This window comes from Malania oleifera, chromosome 13 (genome assembly GCF_029873635.1).
Source record: "Malania oleifera isolate guangnan ecotype guangnan chromosome 13, ASM2987363v1, whole genome shotgun sequence".
In the NCBI taxonomy this organism is placed as follows: domain Eukaryota; kingdom Viridiplantae; phylum Streptophyta; class Magnoliopsida; order Santalales; family Ximeniaceae; genus Malania; species Malania oleifera.
The window spans coordinates 47,491,427-47,513,906 of record NC_080429.1 but is presented as its reverse complement, the minus strand read 5'-3'; the positions used below and the strand labels follow the sequence as shown (position 1 = coordinate 47,513,906).

The 22,480-nt window shown below is 34.1% G+C and overlaps 1 protein-coding gene across 1 annotated transcript; it reads right to left on the bottom strand.

Annotated features, from left to right (window-relative positions):
* Positions 1-2,368: 2,368 nt before the first annotated feature.
* LOC131146425 (uncharacterized) lies at positions 2,369-4,486 on the bottom strand. The gene is made up of 5 exons (XM_058096033.1): positions 4,273-4,486; positions 4,045-4,094; positions 3,547-3,670; positions 3,328-3,426; positions 2,369-3,222 (listed from the first exon to the last, which is right to left on the bottom strand). The coding sequence occupies exons 1-5, from the start codon at positions 4,451-4,453 to the stop codon at positions 2,597-2,599; spliced, it is 1,080 nt and encodes a 359-aa protein (XP_057952016.1). The 5' UTR covers positions 4,454-4,486; the 3' UTR covers positions 2,369-2,596.
* Between the last annotated feature and the right edge of the window lie 17,994 nt (positions 4,487-22,480).

The window sequence follows — 22,480 nt, the reverse complement described above, 5'->3', positions numbered from 1 at the left end:
TTTACTCTAGAAGTTAATCATGATTTAGGGTTAAGGTTTGGAAACAAAGAACTTTTCTCCCACAAAATTTGTATTTTTTATTAGAAACTAGCTGTACGCGCCCCGTGCTCTGCTACTCTTTAGGGATTTTAAATTATAACATGATATTCATAAGTTTTATAAGAACTGCATTATTTAAGGCAGTTTATTATTTTTTATTTTGATTCGAAGGTTCATAATTTGAGTCAACATTCAATACTTAATACTTAATTTTAATAAACTAAGTCATGAAATATATAAGTTGCACTGAGATTAAAATTAAGCAGCAAAATATGGGTTAACTCTAAAGGGAATAAGACACTAAGTTTAAGTACAAAGAGAAGCATAAGCATCCCACTTCAAACATTTCCCTAGCTTTCCAACAAAAATTATTTTTATTTAATTTTTTTTTATTATTTTTTACTTTTTTTTTTTTTTAGAAATTTTAAAAATAAAGAACCTTAAAATATGCACATAGTGTGGGCTTTAGTAATTTTAGCATACTTCTTTATTTAAATTATAATCACTTTTGTTTTAATATAATATAATTTTGAAATCTATATTTTAAAAATTAAATTTTAATTCTTTTAGATTTCGATAATTTTATTGAAATTTCATATTTGAATTTGGATCACTTTTATTCTCTGTTAATAAATACTATTATATCTTTTAAAAAATTAAAAATAAAAAAAATAAATATTAACATGTCCAATTATTTTTTAATCTTAAGATTCAAATTTTCATTATTTTAAATTTCAATAATTTTACTCTTTCAACTTTTGATAATTTTAGCATACTTCTTTATATGAATTATAATTCCTTCTATTTTGATATATAATATAATTTTGAAATTAATATTTTAAAATTAAAATTTTAATTCTTTTACATTTTGATAATTTTGTTGAAATTTCTTACTTGTATTTGGATCACTTTTTATCACTTAGTTTATTTTAAATAATATATCATATTACTTATAAATGACACATGAAGTGTTTACCTTCTATATATTTTAAACTATAATTGAACTAAAGGAGTTGGACAAGGGAGGACGGCAAGGCCGGCGACAGTGCGGGAGCCGTGGCCAAGTGCATCATCCGCATCATATAGAACCTTAAAGTCTAAAAGGCTCTTGGAAAACAAAACATGTTGTGTAGAACTTTATAGCCTAGAAGCAATGCTTCCGTCTTTTAAATCTCATCTATGCGAACCGCTTTTAAGATTAGAAAGATAGAACACAGAAAACATAGAGGGGGATAAGAAGATTTGGAGGAGAAGAAGAAGAACAAAAACTGAAAAAAGAAACTAACTCCACTTTGAATGATAGAATACAAAAAATAGAGAAGGGGAAAAGACGAATTGGAGAAGAAAAAACCTGAAAAAGGAAACTAACTCCACTTTTAGTGGGATTGATTGGAGGTCGGGAAATATTTTTAGAGTTCAAAAATCAAAATTTCCAAACTTCGTATTTTTTTAGTTAAGATGGGTAGTTATGGGGATACTAGGAATTCAAAATTGAAAATTAATTTTTCAAAATTCCTGTGTATCCATATTTTGAAAATGTTGTTACTTGATATATATTTTGAAAACGTTTATGATTTATTTGAAATGTTGTTATTTAAAACAAATATTTTGAAAATATTGTCATATAGTTCGTATTTGAAGATACTTGTTACATGTGGTACATATTTGAAAATGTTGTTATGTGTGGCACATATTTGAAAATGTTGCTACATGATATATATATATATATATATATATATATATATATATTTAGGAAATGTTATTACATGATAACTTGTAAATTGTGATGACCTTCCTCTTATCCTCTTGAAGCGGGGGCCTTATGGCCCGAGATGCCCTTTTTTGAAGAGGAATTAACGATTGAAAACTCCATCTCATTCCTGCTCTAGAAAAATAATTGCAAAGTAATTGTTCCAAGCACAAAAGAAATCACTATTCCAAAATAAATCTTTAGTTCTTTTAGCAATTTTTTTTGGATCTTGATAAGTTTCTTGCATCCCTAATTGAAAGCTTTTCGAAGTAAATATTTGTAAATGCCAATTTTAAAACATTATGGGTTTCAACCATTTGTATTTTTTTTTCTTAAAAATCTTTAAAAATAAACCATGATTAGGATTGAGGTTTGGAAATGTTGTTACACACCAAATCTAGGGGGTGAAAGCCGTCCGCCTATTGACGTATCTTAATAATTTACCAGCGTAATGCCTCAAGGAAGAATCGAACTCGTGACCTTAAGATCATCAAAGTTACAAATCACTTTTACCACTTGAGCTAACTTAAATGGGCGAAAATGTTGTTACATGATAACTTACACATAAATTCAGAGATGTTAATGATCAAAAACTTTATCTCATTCCCAATCTAGAAAAATAATTGCAAAATAAATGTTCCAAACACTAAAAAATCATCATTTCTTTAATTAACTATTGACACAACCAAATTAACCACAATCCATCAAACCCAAAACCAAAAGAATTAAAAAAAAAATAAAATAAAAAAATAAACTAAAGATTGAAGCAAGTTCTCTACCCGACTACACTACTCACTAGCACATTCTCTACGTCGCTGTGAACCTATAAAGCATCACATGATCATAGGTCTCTCCTGGTTTCACAATCTGTGAAGGGAAGTTTGGATGATTCACAGAGTCTGGGAACCCTTGTGTCTCCAAACAGAACCCATCATGATTAGCATACAAAAACCCTCCTTTACCCTTCAAGGATCCTAGCTTGTTACTAGTATAAAACTGCAGCCCATGGGCATTAGTCCATAACTCCAATGTTCTTCCTGACTTGCTCTCATGGACCGCTGCAGCCTTCCTCAAACTTTGGTGATTCCCACTATAGTTGTCAAGCACATAGTTGATGTCATATCCATTAGGCAGCTCACCAAACATTTTCCCGATAGGATGAGGCGTCCTAAAATCGTAAGGCGTCCCTTCCACAGGGACAATTGCCCCGGTCGGGATGAGTTCGTCATTGACCGGGGTGACTTTGGACCCGAAAAGCTGCAGAGTATGCGCAAGGATGTTGCCGCTGCTGTGGCCACCAAGGTTCCAATATGTGTGGGAAGCTAAGTTTACAGGGGTGGCCTTGTTTAGAGCATTTGCTTTCATTCTAATGACCAACTTGTTTGTTTCAATGAGCATATATGTCACTGAGACATCAAGGTCACCAGGAAATCCTGCATATACAATACAATGCATGATTTATATTGAATTAGGTATATATATATATAGGGAGAGAGAGAGAGAGAGAGAGAGAGAGAGAGAGAGAGAGAGGCATATACCTTGTTCTCCATTGAAGCTGTTATATGTGAATGTTATATGGCTGTCTTCTTCGTAACTTTCAACAGTCCAGATATCATCACTAAATCCTCTGTGCCCGCCTGATTAATGTTTTTTAAGAAAAAAAGAAGCAGACAAGCACCGATTTTCATCTGGGAAGAAAAAGAAATTCAAATTTACACAATTACGAAGGGGAAAAAGAAACTAGATAAATAGTGTACCATGAAGCATGTTTTTTCCTTCATTAGGAACCAATTTATAGTGAATGCCATCTAGAGTGAACTGAGCTCCTCCAATTCTGTTAGCAACGCGTCCAACAATGGCACCAAAGTATGTGCTATCATTCTGGAAGATAGAAAAAAAACAAAAAACAAAGATAAACCCAGAAATATATCTTAGCTAGATTTAATATTTATTTAAACCTAGATTTCAACCCGTCACAGGTTGTCTTTCAACTGGGGGCCGGGGTCTTGCGTATGACTCTTCACGGAATGAAACCTGTATTTAAGTGGATATAGGTGGTGGGACTGCCCAACAATTTGGAGAACACGGACCAGTTTATAATAACAAAGAAAATGGAAAGTATAGCCTTGATAAGTGGTGTATTAAAGGATATCTTGGTGAGGCACAAGTAGGGCATGGAGTATATGTGGGCCTGTCGGATACCTACCACCAGAAAGCTATCATTTTGCAAGAAAATGAAATTTCATGTTTCTCACCGTGTACTCTTTAATTGATCCAAATCCAAGCACAACATCATCTAATTTACCTGAGTTTAAAAAAACAAATTGATTACATATATGTCAAATAATGAGTACTAGACTTCACAAACGATTTCAAGCATGTATTTACATGTACAAAGTATATATATATCATCATCATCATCATCACTAGAAGGAAAGAAATATAAGTAAACAAACAGTGGAGGAACGGTGAAGCACACAAACCGTGTCTGTCAGGGAGAACGACAGAGAGGACAGTAGCACCCCAGTTGGTGAGCTTCACAGAGAAATCTCCTTTCCTCAGTTCATAAACCCCCACTTCTTTCTTCTTTGCTTCGGAAACCTCTGCAGTTAAGCCCAAACCCACCAAAAGAATGCAACAGTACCACACACACGTCCTTGCCATTTTGATATACCATCCCACAACAGAAAGACCTTCGAATATATAAATGAAGAACTGTGTGTATGTGTTTATATATATATATATATATAGGGAGAGAGAGAGAGATGGGATTTTGGTGAATCAGAAAAAGTTACAGATAGGGATGGGATTTGGGTGAATCAGAAAAGTTACAGAAGGATGTGATCAGATAGAGAAAGATACACTTTCAACAATTACAAATGAAGTCTGGCCCTTTACGTAGATACGTTGTTAGTCAAAATTTTGAACGTCTAACAAACAAGCCTTCAAGATTGACATCATCCCAAATCTGATTTCTTGCAGCTAGGTGGGCCCCTTTTTGAATTTTGGTTCCAAAATTTCCAACCGATTAAGTTGGGTTAACCCTGCATTAATTACCTTATTAGAGATTGGATTTTTCTATTCACAAACAATTTCCTCCCACTGAAGAGAGGAAAAATGTTTAATGTGTATGACAACCACCACGTGCCCGTCACAATCTTTTTCTTAATTAAACTGAAAATTTTCACCCCTCATTTTTTCAGTAGGTAGAACATTTTCACTTAATTTGAGAAGTTTCTAGAACACATTAATTTGATTCAAAATAATTATAAATTGATAACTTTCATTTCAAGTCCAAATGCGCAGAAAAAGGCATGAGAATGTTCTAAATGACTTTCTATCAAATTGGAGAAAAACACTTACACTTGGATGAGTTTGGGTTAGTTGTAAGAGTAAGTTTAGCTAAAATAAGTTATAAAATTGAAATAGATACATAGTAATATTCCAACTAAACTACAAATGTGCAAAGATAAACACGCAATTAGTATTGAAAAATGTAAGCTATTTTAAAATTTAGTTCAAGCTTGTCATAACTATTATTTGCACTAATGTGTTTTTTCCATTGTATATCAAGTTAAGAGAAGTTAAAATGGTACTTTAAGCTAATTTTTTGTATAGTGCGGATTTCTTTGTCAAGTAGAGTGAATCTGGTATATCTCGATCATATATTTGTCAGGATGAACTTCCACAGCAAGTCAAGGGAATTATTCGATTAGATTTGTTGGGATTTCCTTCCTTGTGCTCGTGATGCTTTGTGCTAATGTTTGTGAAGGTTGTAGTGGTTGGTTTATTTCTCGAGATTTTCCGAAGTTTTGTTTGTTTTCCACTTATAATTGTTTAGTTCTTATTTTATTTGTTTGGTTGTTGGTCATTTGTTTATTGATTTTGAATAAGTTGGTTTAGTAAATTTTAGATTCTTGGGGTGTTTTCTCCAAGTCTCAAGGTTATAACCACGGTATTCCTCCGCCATAAGTGAAGAGTTTTCTAATAAAGTTGGAAGGTGCAGCCCTCTTTTCCAAAATAAAAAATAAAAACTAAAAAAGCTAATTTTTTGTTGCTTATCTTTCGTTCTTTGGACCTATTTGAGACATACTGGCTAGTGCTTGGGGACAATTTTTTTCCTTGGTACTGCTGCCCAAGTTCAATTTTTCTCATTATATGCAATTATAAATTTAATTGAAGCTAGTTCAAATTAGTTGTGACTGTCAGTTTTTCCTTGATGTTTTAGCAAAATATTTCTATTGACCATAATTGGGACCTTCTAGACACCAAAGATTAATGTTTACCCCTGAAGGCACCTAAATTATACTTACCCTCATTTTTCTTTCCTTATTATTTTTGGAGTTATAAATCAAGTTAACATGGATTGTTGCATGGTTCAAGGAGTTATAAAGGTAATTTAAGTTGGTTTTTTATTGCATATTTTTCCTTCTTTCAGCTTATTTGGTAAATCCAATGGACCTTGTCAACCCCAAGATTTATAAACTAAAATTTGAAAATAACAAACCATTTAGACTATTATTTTTTCGGTTTGAGATGTATATTTACAATATGAAATCAAGGGGAATGATTGAGTATGAAGATCAAAGATTTTTGTTCATTTTTTTTCATCTTTTATATATATATATATATATAATGTCTTTTTATAAGTGCTTCAATTTCAAGCATAACAATCATCAGATGCCACAAAAAATAATCTTGACTTAAATCTCAATTTAATTGAAAAACGAATTTAAGTTTCTCGGATCCTCCACCACACATGTTGATAGGTATTAATAGAGTTAGGATTTGAGGAGTCTATGGATAGACTTGATGTATATTGTTGACTTTATAGGTCATACCCTATTTTGATTATGACAAATACTCCGATATTTAATGTCTGTCAAGTTTGTGTGCATGATTATATTGGTGAGATCATATGATGGCATAAGGTGACTTGAAGAAGATAAAGACCCCGAATATTTATTTTCTTTGTAATTTATATTCTCTTCAATTTAAGGTCTGTAATATTCGATTAGAAACAGTCTATAATAATTGATGCATATCATGCATGTAGGAACTGATAAGCTCAAAGACCTTAAAAAGACCTTAGGACCTTGCATATACACTTAGAATAAGTTCCCACTTTCAAATATGCAATTAGGGGAACATATACTATTTAGGTCCTAAAATAGTAAGGTTTCGGTCGACCAAACATAAGAAAAGTCAAAGTGTTGACCCGACGTTGGGTGACCAAAACAAAAAAGACCTTAGCATCTTTTGTTAACTAAGCATTTACCCTGACCTTTTCCAACAATTCGGGCGCCCGAATGTTTATGTTCAAAATACTCTCGAGCGACCGAACATGCAAGTTCGGCAGACTGAACTTGAGGATGGGCGACCAAACCTCAGATAGTTTGGAAAATCGTCTTGTTCAGCTTGTCGAACCATTTTTCAAGCACCCAAAATTCAAAAATTACTTTTCGTCATGTGTCTGTTCGGGCGACCAAACCTATAGCTCGGTCGAACGAAACTCTCGGGTTGGCCTAATTTTTACCGAGGTTAATTGGGGTTAAACGGGGTTAATTTTTCAAAACTCAATTAAAACAATTTTAATAATTCCCCTGATGTCCCCAACGATTATAAATTTGGCCAAGTCAATAAATATGAGTTCATTTGTTCAATTAACAAGTGATTAGCATTGAAATTCCATGAAAATTTTCAAAACTCAAAAAGCCTATACCCTCACATACTACTATTTCTTTGCTAAATCAAACCTTGTGAGAGTACCTTGAGTGATTATACTTTATTCCCATTTGCTAGAAACTCTCATTGTGCTCATTATTTGTTTGGTTTTTGGATTGAGAGTTGTGCATAGGTTTTCCCCAGATTTAATCTAATAAATCTATTGTGTAGGAAACCTTAAAGCTTGTGGGTCTTGGCATTTGAATTGCAAGACACCTTAACTTGTGTTTTTAAGTGTGCAAAAATCTTTTCACAAACTCATTTTTCAAATATCTCTTGTGTTTGAATATTGACAAAATATTTTTAGAGATATTTTGATTACTCTTGGTGAAAATATTTGAAACCCTAAATTGTTATTGAGATTTACATCTATACATTGTTTCAAAGATTAGTTTGTTAATACACTCTTGTGCTTGATTTAATATGGACATTGTATTGAGTGTTGATTGCACACATATAACCCTGAGCTTATAGTTCTTATATTGTTGATGTGCATTGATTGATACTTGTATAAATCTACTTGTCTGAGAAGCATAAATTTTGTACACATCTTGTATTGTGAATTGGTTATATTCCAGGCGTGACCTAAGGGGGCATTAATCTAGCCTGAAAGGATTGGTTGTAAAGGTTGAAGTTAGCCTTGTGTTAATTTGTCCTTATTGTATTTCGGTGCCGCTCCACCTGTGAAGTGAGCCTTAGTAGAATCCTTGTGCTTGTGAGCCAAGGCGGGAACGTAGACACATTTGCCGAACCTCGATAACATATTTGGTGTTATCTCTCTTTACTTGCTTTTCTATGCATGCGTAATTAGATTACTTGTGTAATTTAATTTCAGCTTAATATATTGATTTATTTTATATCTACACTAGATTGACACTAGGGTTATGTAATACTGCTGTTGGATAATTGACCTAGGGGAGAAATTTTTAAAATATCAATTCACCCCCCCTCTTGGGATTACAGTAAAGCTAACAATTGGTATTAGAGCCTAGTTACTTAGACTTGATCGTTAATTTGCATAAAGATCTAGATGGCTCATAACACTGTAACCCCATTCCCTGAGGGACCCTCTTCCACACGTCCTTCTATTTTCAGTGGCGTCAATTACACCTTTTGGAAACAAAGGATGCGCATTTACCTTTAGAACATTTATTGGAAGGTGTAGAGAGTTGTCTCTAATGGAAACTACGTTCCCATGAAAACAGAAGGTGAAATTAGAATTCCTAAGACAGAAGATGAATATACTAATGAGGATACGAAAGTTGTTAGTTTAAATGCTATTGCCATGAATAATCTCTATTGTGTACTTGATGTTAATGAATTTAATAGAGTTATGGCTTGTTCTTCTGCTAAGGAGATATGAGATAAGTTAGAGGTCACCTATGAGGGTACTAGGGACGTTAAGGATTGTAGGATAAACATGTTGACCAGTGAGCATGAAACATTTAGAATGAATACTGGTGAGTCCATTCAAAGCATGTACTTTCACTTCACACACATTATTAATTCATTGCATGCATTAGATAAGACATATCCTACATACGAAATGATTAGGAAAATCCTTAGGGGATTGCCACCGGTTTGGGAAGCAAAGGCTATGGCCATATTTGAGGGTAGAGATCTTAAGGCTATGTCACTAGATGAATTGATAGGTTCACTTATCACGTATGAGTTAGCTATTAATGAGAGAATAAATAAGCATAATAGAATGAGAAAAGTGACTGCTTTAAAAATGTCTATTAATACTTCTAGTGAGTGCATTGAACCTGAATCTGAAGATAACATAGCCATGCTTACTAGGAAGTTCAGCAGGTTTTTTTAGAAAGAATAGCAGACCATATAGAAAATTTAAAGATTTAGTATCTGAGAAGGAGCAAGAAAATAAAAATCGAACGCTCCCATGTGCTATAATTGCAATAAGGTCAGACATATCAAACCTGATTGCCCATTGTTGAAAAAGGAGTCTACGAAAAAGAATAAAGCCATGAAAGCAGGCACCTCGTGGGATAAACAAAACAGCAGTGATTCAGATTCAGATTGCAGCGACTCTGAGATTGCCAACTTGTGCCTAATGGCACGAGATGATAAGGTATTGTCTTCTTTCTCCTTATCTTCATAATATTTTGATGATGATTATGATTATGATAGCATACCTACATTTAAAGAATTGCAATATGAATATATTCATATATCTAAATTATTAAACAAAATGACCAAGGAAAATGATTTTTTGAAAAATAAATGTGAAAACTGCTCAAAACTTTTTGATATTGCAAAGAAGTCTCATGCCTCGATTCTTAAAGAAAAATATTTTAAAATTGCCGAGCTTGGGAGAAAATTGGAGGATAGCTCCAAAATTGTTTATAAATTTACTGAGAGCCAACACAATTTTGAAAAACTTCCTGGGGCCCAAAGAAACTCTCTTAGCAAAGGTCTCAGATTTAATGGTGTCGAATGATATGTTTTAAATGCAAACAAATTCGTCAAATTCAGTTTGACTATCCACTTAGAAATAGACATGTAAGAATTAAAAGAGTGTGGAGAGTCAAGGGTGAATCAAGCACTAACCGCTATGGACCCAATAGAATTTCGGGACCAGCTTCAGCTACTTTTTCTTGCAGGTGTGCTTAAAATCATCCTCATCTAAGGACAAGTGGTACTTGGATAGCGGCTGCTCACAACATGTGACCGGCGACAAGGCCAAGTTCACATCCATCACTCCCAAAGATGGAGGGTTTGTGACATTTAGGGACAATGCAAAGGGCCGAATCATTGGTGTAGGAAAGGTTGGTAAGGAACCTTTCCCTCGTTATTGATAATGTACTAGTTGTTGATGGCTTGAAACATAATTTGTTAAGTATTAGCCAATTGTGTGATAAAGGGTATAAAATATATTTTGAAAATGATAAATGCATTGTTGAGAGTAAATATGATAACAAAGTACTTTTTACTGTTAAACGTCATGAAAATAAGTACACCACTAGTTTTGATAATTTAGTTTTTCAACAAGTTACATGTTTTTCTACTATAAATGAAGCTAGTTGGTTGTGGCATAGACGTTTAGGACATGCTAGTATCGATCTTTTGTCAAAACTTGTGAAAAAGGATTTAGTTAAAGACTTGCCAAAAACACATTTTGTAAAAGATAAAATTTGTGATACATGTCAAATGCGTAAGCAAACTAAATTAAGTTTTAAGAAAAAGAAATTCATATTTACCACTAGAACACTTGAAATGCTGCACATAGATTTATTTGGTCCTAATCAAGTTCAAAGTCTAGGTAAAAAATTATATGCTTTTGTTATCATTGATGATTATTCTAGGTTCACATGAGTGCTATTTCTCTCTCATAAAGATGAATCATGTGAACAATTCACTAAACTATGTAGAAGAATTCATAATGAAAAAGGCTACAAAATCACACACATAAGAAGTAACAGGGGAACTGAATTCAAAAATGATGGCATAGAAAACTATTGTGACCTAGAGGGCATTTCACATAATTTTTCTACACCTAGGACCCCACAAAAAAATAGAGTTGTAGAAAGAAAGAATAGGTCCTTGTAAGAAATGGGTAGAACAATACTAAATAAACACAAATTACCCAAATATTTTTGGTTCGAAGCTATGAGTACTACATGTTATGTAATGAACAGAGTATTAATCAAGCAATCTCTTAATAGGAATCCCTATGAAATACGGAATGGCCATAGACCTAATATTTCCTATTTTCATGTCTTTGGTTGTAAATGCTTTGTACTTAGGGATAATGAGTACCTAGGGAAATTTGATTCTAAATCTGATGAAGGTATTTTCCTAAGTTATCCACGTAACAGTAAAGCATACATGGTATTTAATAAGAGAACATTAATTGTTATTGAATCTATTCATGTTGTATTTAATGAATCTAATCCATTTTCTAAAAGAGATGATGAAGATGATATTGATATTAGAAAAGGATTAGATAAGCGATCTATTGGAAATAATGTGGACAAAAATTCAAAAATTAATGATAAAGCAATTGAAGAAAATAAAGTTGACAGTGAGGTTCAAGAGCTGCCTAGGGATTGGAAATTCATTAGGAACCACCCTTTAGATCAAATTATAGGTGAATCTTCATGTGGTGTAGCCACCCGATCTTCCTTAAGAAATTTAGTTAGCCATTTTGCATTCTTATCACAGGAAGAACCCAAAAATATTAAGGAAGCCATAGAGGATGGATCTTGGGTAATGTCTATGTAGGAAGAGCTTAACCAATTTGAAAGAAGTAAAGTTTAGACCCTAGTTCCTAGGCCCGATGATCATGCTATTATTGGAACTAAATGGGTGTATAGAAACAAAAAAGATGAAAATGGGATATTGCCTAGGGATACAATCAAGAAGAAGGGATAGATTTTGAGGCAACCTATGCTTTCGTAGCTAGAACGGAGGCCATCCATATGTTGCTTTCTTATGTCGCTTTTATGAACTTTAAATTGTATCAAATGGATGTTAAAAATCGCTTTTTTAAATGGCTATATAAATAAAGAAGTCTATCTAGAACAACCTCTCGATTTTGAAAATCATAAATATCCTAATCATGTATACTGGTTATCAAAAGCCTTGTACAGATTGAAACAAGCTCATAGAGCTTGGTATGAGAGACTTAGTGGCTTTCTTCTAGATAATGGTTTTACCAGGGGCAAAATTGATATTACAATTTTCATCAAATCTAAAAATTATCATATGCTTCTTGTGCAAATTTATGTAGATGATATTATATTTGGAGCTACTAACGATGAGTTGTGTAATGAGTGTGCCAAATGCATGCAAAGTGAATTCAAAATGAGCATGATGGGTGAACTGAGTTTCTTCTTAGGACTACAAATTAAACAAGCTAAATATGGGACTTTCATATGCTAATCTAAATATATTAGGGAGTTGCTCAAGAAATTTAATATGGAAGATGGTAAAATTCTTGGCACTCTTATGAGTTCTTCCACCAAAATCGATAAAGATGAGCAAGGAATCCCTATTGATGTGAAACTTTATCATGGCATGATTAGTAGTCTCCTATAGCTTGTAGCTAGCTGGCCTGATGTTATGTCTAGTGTGTGCACATGTTAGATTTCAGGCTACTCCTAAGGAGTCTCATTTGTTAGCGGTCAAAAAAATTCTTAGGTACCTAGTTGGGACTATAGAATTAGGCTTATAGTACGCTAAGCATACAACATTTGAGATTGTTAGTTACACCGATGTTGACTTTGCCAGTAGCAAGGTAGGTAGAGTACTAGCGGCACTTGTCACTATTTAGGACAATCTCTAGTTTCTTGGTTCTCCAAGAAACAGAACTCAGTTGCCTTATCCACAGCTGAAGTAGAATATATTGCAGCTAGAAGTTGTTGTGCTCAAACGCTTTACATGAAGCAACAACTTATGGATTTTGGATTGCACTACGATTCGATTTCAATTAAATGTGATAATGCTAGTGCAATGAACATTTAAAAGAATCCTATCTCACATTCACGAACCAAACATATTGAGATTAGACATCATTTCATTTGTGATCATGTGCAGAAAGGGGATGTGGCACTTGAGTTTGTGTGCACTAATGAACAATAGGCTGATATTTTCACCAAACCTCTTCAGGAGGATAGGTTTATACAGATTAGACGTGAGCTAGGTCTAATGCATAATAGAGAGGGGACATAGAAAATTGATAGAGTGCATAACCTTAGGGGGAGCTACTCAACATAGAAATATATGGCTCTGAAAACTTTAATAAATCTATCATTGCTTTATACCTTGTAAATTTGTTTGTGGTTTGCTTAGTTATTGTGGATAATTGTAAATTTGAACTCAATCAGGTCATTTCTATACATATATTTTTGGAAAATGCTCTATTTTTAAACGGCATGCTACCGAATTTTCTAAAACTTTTCCCAAACCATATCTTGTATTTAGATGATTCTTACACAATGCCTTGCCTATATGCTTAAAAATTATCATGGCCCTTTTTGCTGTTGTCAAAAGGGGGAGAAGTTAGGCAAAATTGGGTACCTTGAGAAAATGTTTGAACTTTTAAAATCTTTAAAATTCTCATTATGCATATTGTCAGGGGGAGCCCTTCTTGGTTGTATCCACTTTTGCATGATGTATTTGTCATCATCAAAAAGGGGGAGAATGTTGACATTATAGATCATACCCTATTTTGATTATGACAAATACTCTGGTATTTAATGTCTGTCTAGTTTGTGTGCAGGATCATATTGGTGAGATCATATGATGGCATGAGGTGACTTTAAGAAGATAAAGATCCCAAATATTTATTTTCTTTGTAATTTATATTCTCTTCAATTTAGGGTCTGTAATATTTAATTAGAAACGGTTTGTAATATTTGATGCATATCATGCATATAGGAACTAATAAGCTTAAAGACCTTAGAAAGACTTTAGGACCTTGAACATTCAATTAGAATGAGTCCCCACTTTCAAATATGCAATTAGGGGAACATATACTATTTAGGTCCTAAAATAGTAATGTTTTGAGTGACTGAACCTTGGTGTTTAAAACATCTCAGTCAACCGAACATAAGAAAAGTTAGAGTGTTGACCTGATGTAGGGTGACCGAACCAAAAAAGACCTTAGTGTCTTTGGTCAACTGAACATTTACCCTAACCTTTTCCAAATACTTGAGTGCCCGAACGTTTACGTTCAAAATACCCTCGAGCAACTGAACATGCAAGTTTGGCAAACCGAACTTGAGGACGGGCAACCGAACCTCGGATAGTTTGGAAAATTGCCTTATTTAGCCACCCGAACCATTTTTTAGGCACCCAAAATTCAAAAATTATTTTTCATGTGTCTATTTGGGCAACTGAACCTATGGCTCGGTCAACCGAAACTCTCGGGTTGGCCTAATTTTTACCGAGATTAATTGGGGTTAAATAAGGTAAATTTTTTAAAACTCAATTAAAATATTTTTAATAATTCCCCTGGTCTCCCCAATGGTTATAATTTTGGTCAAGTCTATAAATATGAGTTCATTTGTTCAATTAATAAGTGATTAGCATTGAAACTCTTTGAAAATTTTCAAAACTCAAAAAGCCTATACCCTCACATACTACTATTCCTTTGCTAGATCAAGTCTTGTGAGAGTACCTTGAGTGATTATGTAACGCCTCGAACCCGCCAAGTGGGGCCTAGAGGTCACGTGTTACATTTACCTGTTTCTGATTCAACACACCACAATCATGGAGCGGAATTAAAACATATATCCTCAAATTTAATACTAGAGTCTACCTATATACATATATGTACCCCATAACAACTGCCACTACTTGTTTATATTACATATCAGTACTTAAAAGCATAAACTATGCATAAGTTGTTTATACAAACTTTCCAAAATTACCCAAAACGCTACCCTGCCAGAACCCTAAGCTTGATCTCCTTATGGACCTGAAAACATGATCATCCACTAGGGTGAGACATATCTCAGCAAGGAAGAACAAATCATAGCAGTGTGTGGCAGAGTGTTTAAATATTACAAAGTATATATATTCTTTTGCCATTCACCATCAACCGCAGCTAAGAAACACATCATTTATATCAACATTGATCTCTGATTTCATACTCACATTTATAATTATTTTTAATTATAATAACTAAAAAATAAAGAAGATTATCCGCCTAAAAAAGTAGCTTCTCTCTCCTCTAATACCAGTATCAGGGCACTCACCTTACTCAGTAAGCCCTCGGGCTATGTATATAAACAAAGTATCTAAGAATAGGGAAGGTTATCTGCCCATACAAGTAGCTTCCCTCTGCTCTGACATCAATTTGAAAATACCAAAGCACTCGCCTTTCTCAGCAAACTCTTGGCAGAAAGTTTTACCTTGCCATATATATATATATATATATAGTTAAATTATTATGTCATTCACCTTAACAGATCAAATTCCACATAAACATACTGTCCACATAGGACTCTCATTCATACAAAACACACAGTCCACACAGGACTCTCATTTATACAAAACACACAATCCACACAGGACTCTCACACACAGTCCACACAGGACTAACATCAACACATGGTCCACACAAGACTGGTCTACATAGGACTAACATCAACACATGGTCCACACAGGACTGGTCCACACAAGACAAACATCTCACATAATATATATCGTGGCCCACACAGGCACCACTAACCACCAGTACAAATCCCCATGACCTACCCATAGTATATCAGTAGAACAATCTCCTCAGGCCTGCCAATGCTCTACCCCAATATATAATGACAATATACGAACTCCTCAGGCTTGCCAACGTATGTCGTGATTACATCTAGGCAATATAACAAACTCCTCGGGCCTGCCAACGTTATATTGCGATACACATGAATAACCACACAAAACAACCCATATACACACATCACAATATTTATCACGCAACAATCTCAACAACAATATTTACAATCAATCAATATTCACAACATGCTAGTATCCATAACCAACCAATGATCATAATCCAATAGTATATTTCATCATTCTGTACTCACAACAGCCAATTAACTGTTCCCAAATGATACCAAAAGTTAATATGTTTCCCAAATGATCAACTGTTCAAGTACATCATACCTATATATATATATATATTCCCAAATTAACCGATTTAAAATTAAATAAAAACCATACTAGAATTAATTCCCCTTGCCTAATTTTCCTAGATTACGCCTACGGAAACCTCGACACGTCGCCTGTGGCACCTGCCCGAACCCTAATTTGAAAACCCATGTTTATCAACCCAACCTTCAATACAATGCCATTTTATTATTTCCTAGGCTTTATACATTCCATATTAATAATATAACTTAAAAAATACCCTACTTACCCTGATTTTGGAATAGTTCCCAAACTTCTCAAATCAAAATTCTACTCCGACTAAGTTGTAGAGAATCTCCTCAGGATCATCGTGGTAGCTTCTGATCATTGAACCGAGGAGAAACGAGGTTGGAATCTTAGAGAGAAGGTGTGAGGGCCATTTTCTAGAGAAAGAAATAGAAGAGGAATGAAATTCCTCGACAAAAATGTGATTTTTGCATATTTATAGGTGGCTAGCCACGTGGCCTTATCAATGAATCAAAGAAGACAGTTAATTGGCGAAGGTGAAGGGCTCGTCAATGAACCAATAGGTCAGAATTACCCCATCTCGATATCTCTTCATCAACGAGACACTGCATCTCGTCGACAAGCCATACAAAGGAGTTCGTTGACAAAGCCAGAGCGTTGTCAACGAATCCTTCTTTACCACCTTTAAATTTTCCTTTCTCTTCATTATTTAATTATTATAATTTTTGGGACTCTGCAGCTCATTGTGCTCATTGTTTATTTGATTTTTGGATTGAGAGTTGTGCATAGGTTTCCCCCCGATTTAATCTAATAAATTTATTATGTGGGAAACCTTAAAGCTTGTGAGTCTTGGCATTTGAATTGCAAGACACCTTAGCTTGTGTTTTTGAGTGTTGAAAAATATTTTCACAAACTCATTTTTTGAATATCTCTTGTGCTTGAATATTGAGATAATATTTTTTAGAGATATTTTGATTACTCTTGGTGAAAATCTTTGAAACCCTAAATTGTTATTGAGATTTACATCGATACATTGTTTCAAAGATTAGCTTGTTAATACACTCTTGTGCTTGATTTAATATAGACATTATATTGAGTGTTGACTGCACACATATAGCACTGAGCTTATAGTTCTTATATTATTGATGTGCATTAACTGATACTAGTATAAATTTGCTTGTTTAAGAAGCATAAATTTTGTACACATCTTGTATTGTGAATTGGTTGTATTTCAGACGTAGCCTAAGGGGGCATTAATCCAACCTGGAAGGATTGGTTGTAAAGGTTGAGGTTAGCCTTGTGTTAATTTGACCTGGTTGTATTTCGGCACCGCTCCACCCGTGAAGTGAGCCTTAGTGGATTCCTTGTGCTTGTGAGCCAAGGCGGGGACGTTGGCACATTTGCCAAACCTCAATAACATATCTGGTGTTATCTCTCTTTACTTGCTTTTTTGTGCATGCGTAATTAGGTTACTTGTGTAATTTAATTTTAGTTGAATATATTGATTTATTTTATAACTACACTAGATTGACCCTAGGGTTGTGTAATACTACTGTTGGATAATTGACTTAGGGGAGAAATTTTTAAAATACCAATTTACCCCCCTCTTGGGATTACAGTAAAGCTAACACATACATGGATGAGCATCAATTTGACCCAAAAGTTTAAATCTATTAAGTCATGAACCCAACAATGTATATAAGCACCCATTGTTCACACTATTTTTTCAATGTGAGACAAACTCACGAGTCGAATTCTCAATAATTTCCCCTCACTTGAGGTGGAAACCATCTCCCTCGTGAGAGCAAGCTTAATTTTCAAACAGGTGCTCAAGTGGACCTTACCTCCGTGCCTTACATGTCTTGAATTATATTCTATGTACCTCCAAACTAATCCTTCCTTTCACATCTTGACCCATTCAGATCCATATATCAAGCCTAGATGATCCTTCTAATAGTTGCTCAAATGGACCTTATCTCTAGACCTTACATGCCTTGGATTTCATTTCACATGCTACCAAACCAAATCCTATTTCCCACATCTTGACCCTATTCGAATCCATCTACCAGGTGTCACTCGATTAGAGTTACAAACCATCGGCTCTAACATCACTTGTTAACGTTAAGGGAGTCTTCATAGAGGCTTGACACACATGGGTGAACACCAACTTGACCCCAAAGCTTAAGCCTATTGGATCCCAACCATGTACATAAGCACCCATCTTTCACTCTATTTTTTCAAATAAGTAAAATTCTTAACAAATAGCAAGTTGACCATCCTTGCCTTTTGTTGGAGGCCTCATTTCCCCATCTATAAGGAATAAAAAAGAAAGGAATCATAAAATTAGACTTTGGCTATGAAAAATTTTTAAATTTATTTTCATTATTACAAACATCTTAGGGATAGCCTTTCATAAACACCACACCATCCAAAAGTGCAGCCACTGCAACTACTTAGGGTTGGTTGAGTAGCTAAGTCAAGATATTTCACATAAAGGGTCTAGTAAGGTAAATGTGCATTAGGGATTAGGAAATACTTCCTCAGGTTTTAAGGTCTTATAAACCAAATCATAACTAGGTTGCATTAGGAATTTGGGATAGCACACGAGCAAATTTCCTTTGGTATTTAGCATTATATTATTCTTGAAAATACATGGATAATATTTGGGAGTATAAATTTTGAAATCCGTATTTGGATCTATGTGAATTTCAAACACTTGGGTAGTATTTTTATACTATGTTTGTCTAAATTCACATAAATCCAAATTTAATGTCCAAAATTCATACTCCTAAACATAGAGTTAAGGGTATTTTCTTTTTATGACATCTCTATAGCCCGCATACAAACTAGGGTCATATTTTAGCTTGGAAGTTGCGTCAATTTTTTATGGCATATATGTTTAGGGTTCCTTTACATTGTTCTTTAGGAGATGAAAGAGAACTATCACCACTAAATGAGACCTTAGAAAAAGACTCTGATGCAGCGAGCATGCGTTAGCCAAAGTACCTTTCTTCCAAGTTGGATGCTTTCTTTGAGTGTTGGTGAAAGTTCCTTCATTCACTATTTTTTTCTTTGCTCAAGACATGGAAGTTTCATCAATCAAGAAAAACCACATACCAAAAGAAAGAATTTATGTAAGAAGTCGACTAGGAAAGGTATTCACCCACTCATTCCACCAAGAATCATAGTCAAGCATAGTAGTGGCTAAGTCAGAGCTCATAGAGATTCCAATCGAGTAAACATGTATATCAGACAATCACTATTTGCTGAACCAAATCATGGGTTTGATTTCTTGAAAAGAAAATAGAAAAACTTGAAGGACCCAAGGTGCATTCTAAGAGTATCTTCAATGCTTAAATTTGGACCAAAAAAGTATGAAGAAATAGGTAAAATGCAGGTTGTTGTGTGGTGTCTTACTTTTCCCTCGAATCCATTTTATAGTTAAAAATCCCTTTTGGAATTTTAGGGGTGTTCATGGGTTGGGCTAGGTTGAGTTGGGCCAAAATTTCAACCAATCCGATCTTGTCAACTTAGCAAAAATTCAATCTTAAGTTTAATTGTTAAGATCTAGTTTCAACTGGTTTTCGTTGGTTTGATTATCCAGTTAATTGAGTTGGGTTGGGTCGGATTGGTGGTTTATCTTGTTTAAAGGCATAGCTGAAAAAAGAAAAAATACAAGAGAATATTTGTGAGAGTTCTATCAAACATAGTTACATAATAACATATATTACATTGAAGACACTTTTTACACTAGCATCATTCAAGCTAAATTTATTTGATTAGTAGATTTGTTATTAAAAAAATGATAATATCAATGTGAAAAATGATATAAGATATATAATAAGTACTTTAAAATTTTTAATTCTTCATTAATAGCACAATTTAAACAAGGTTTTGAAAGTAATCAAAGAAATATCATATTCTTTATCTAACGTACTATCAACCACATTAAATCATAAAATGTGTACTATTACTATTGTTTTCCAAAAGGACCAAACTCATATCCATGAACATAACTACAATAGAAATAAAATCAAAAAATATATAAAAATTAAAATACTCCAAAATATGTCAATAATCCAAAAATTCATCATATGTATTTTTTTTCATAGGTCCCAAATAGTTGTAATTTCTTATTAAGTTTTTTTTTTCACATATAGGCATTAGAGGGGGTTCAAGTTAAGCTAGATGGGTTAGACACTAAACCTATAAACTGACCCATATAATCAGGTTAAGCAAAATGAAAAATTGTCAATCAATCCATAAAACAGTAATTCAAAATCAATTTTTTAAATCAATTTGATTTGAATTGGTCAGGTTGGGTGAGTTGTTGAGCACTCCCACAACATTTAATATTGTTGTATAAAACACACGAATTTGCACAACGGAAGTCTAACACATCAATCAGTAAAATACAAAATATAGAACATAACCACAACAATAGAATGAAAGCAAGAACAACACACGAAATTTACATGATTCGACAATGCCTACATCCATGGGATCAATCGGCAAAGAATATCATTATCTTGTGTCAAAAGACACTTCTAATGTTTCTTATAAGGAAAATACACCTAAACAGATGTATATATAAACACCACTGAGGCTTTCCCTCCAAACACCCAACCAACATAACGTTCACATTCAAAATTTGGAATTAGCGTTGCTACCCATAACAAAATCATTGACGGTTTGCCTCAAACCGTCAACGGTTTGAGATATCAAAAACAAACCATCTTAGCAACATTTAGAAAATTGTTGACGGTTCCTATGACAGAAAGATACCGAGAGCATCATTTTAAACTTTCAGTCAAACTGCAATAGTATTAAGCAAACTGTGGACAGTTTCCCCCAGAACACCGATTTAACTATGTTCTTCTCCTTTGTGTAAGTCATCCACTCAAAGATATGAGCCACAAAAACACAACAATCTCCACCTTGGAGAATATTTGCCCCTCAAGAGAAATCGAAAAACATAGCCCGATGCTCCACCTTGACCTTGGAATGTTAGGTTGGATCTATCTCCCTTCTAACACTTGGAGACATGAAGCAAGTCCAAGCAATGCTTGAACTTTTCAAAAGTAACAGGTTTTGTCAAGATATTCATTGCGTTTTCTGTTATGTGAACCTTCTCAAGTACTATTTCACCCGAAGAGATCAATTCCCGGAACTTGTAGAACCTTACATTAATATGTTTGGTTCTAACATGATACACTTGATTCTTCACTAGATATATAGCACTCTAGTTGTCACATCGTAGCACAACTCCACCTTGCGGTATGACGAGTTCCTTGACCAAACCAATAAGCCATACGACTTCCTTTCCAGTTTCGGCAACTATCATATATTCAAACTTAGTTGTGGACAATGCCACCAAAGTTTGTACAATGGACCTCCAACAGATGGGTCCTCCTATAATGGTGAAAACATAATCCTTTGTAGACCCTTTGTCATCAATATCCCCTACATAATCAGCATCAATAAACCCCACAACTAATGGATTATCCTGTTGCTCGCCGAACATGATGCCATAACTAGAAGTACCTCGTAAGTATCTAAAAATCCATTTGATGGCTTCCTAATGTTGTCTATTCAGATTAGAGAGAAACTTACTCACTACACTTACTGTATGTACCAAGTCCGGTCTTGTGTATACCATGACATACATTAAACTCCCCACAACACTTGCATAGAGAACCTTTGACATATCCTGGATTTCATCATCCATCCTTGGGCATTCAGCGGTAGATAATTTAAATTGATTCGCTAGAGTGCACTTACCGGTTTAATAGTAGTCATACTGAACCTTTCCAATACCTTCTCCACATAACACTATAAAAAAACTAAGTTTTAGTGACGAAAGTATTAGTGGCGGTTTCAATTTCGTCACTAAAAGTGCGTATTAGTGACGGTTTTTAGAAACCGTCACTATTAGTGTAAGTGTTAGTGACAGTTTTCCAAACCATTAATAATAAGGAACTTTTAGTGACAAAACTAAAACTGTCACTAATACTATGTTCACTAAAACCCAATTTTCCCGCTCAAACCATCACGGGAAACCACTTTTCGCGTGAAAACTATCCTGTGAAAATATTAGCCATGTTTTTTTTTGGGGTATTAGTGACAAATTTAAAGCTTCACTAAAAACAACTTATTAGTGACGGCTAAATAATCAATACTAATAGTATTATATTAGTCATGATTCTTGTTGACCTTACAGGTCACGCCTGGTTTTGATTAATGACAAATACTCATTGTATCTAATGGGTGCTTGAGATTTTGTGCAAGAACTTAAATTGACAAATCATAATGCACATGAAGAGAGTAAAGCTTGAAGACCAAATTTCTATT

What these genes read in the sequence shown, in the direction of transcription:
- LOC131146425 (XM_058096033.1), bottom strand. Translation starts at nt 4,453, where the DNA reads ATGGCAAGGACGTGTGTGTGGTACTGTTGCATTCTTTTGGTGGGTTTG. An exon ending in CGTTCTCCCTGACAGACACG is followed by an intron (nt 4,095 to 4,272) that starts GTTTGTGTGCTT and finishes TTTTAAACTCAG; the next exon opens with GTAAATTAGATGATGTTGTG. An exon ending in AGGAAAAAACATGCTTCATG is followed by an intron (nt 3,427 to 3,546) that starts GTACACTATTTA and finishes AACATTAATCAG; the next exon opens with GCGGGCACAGAGGATTTAGT.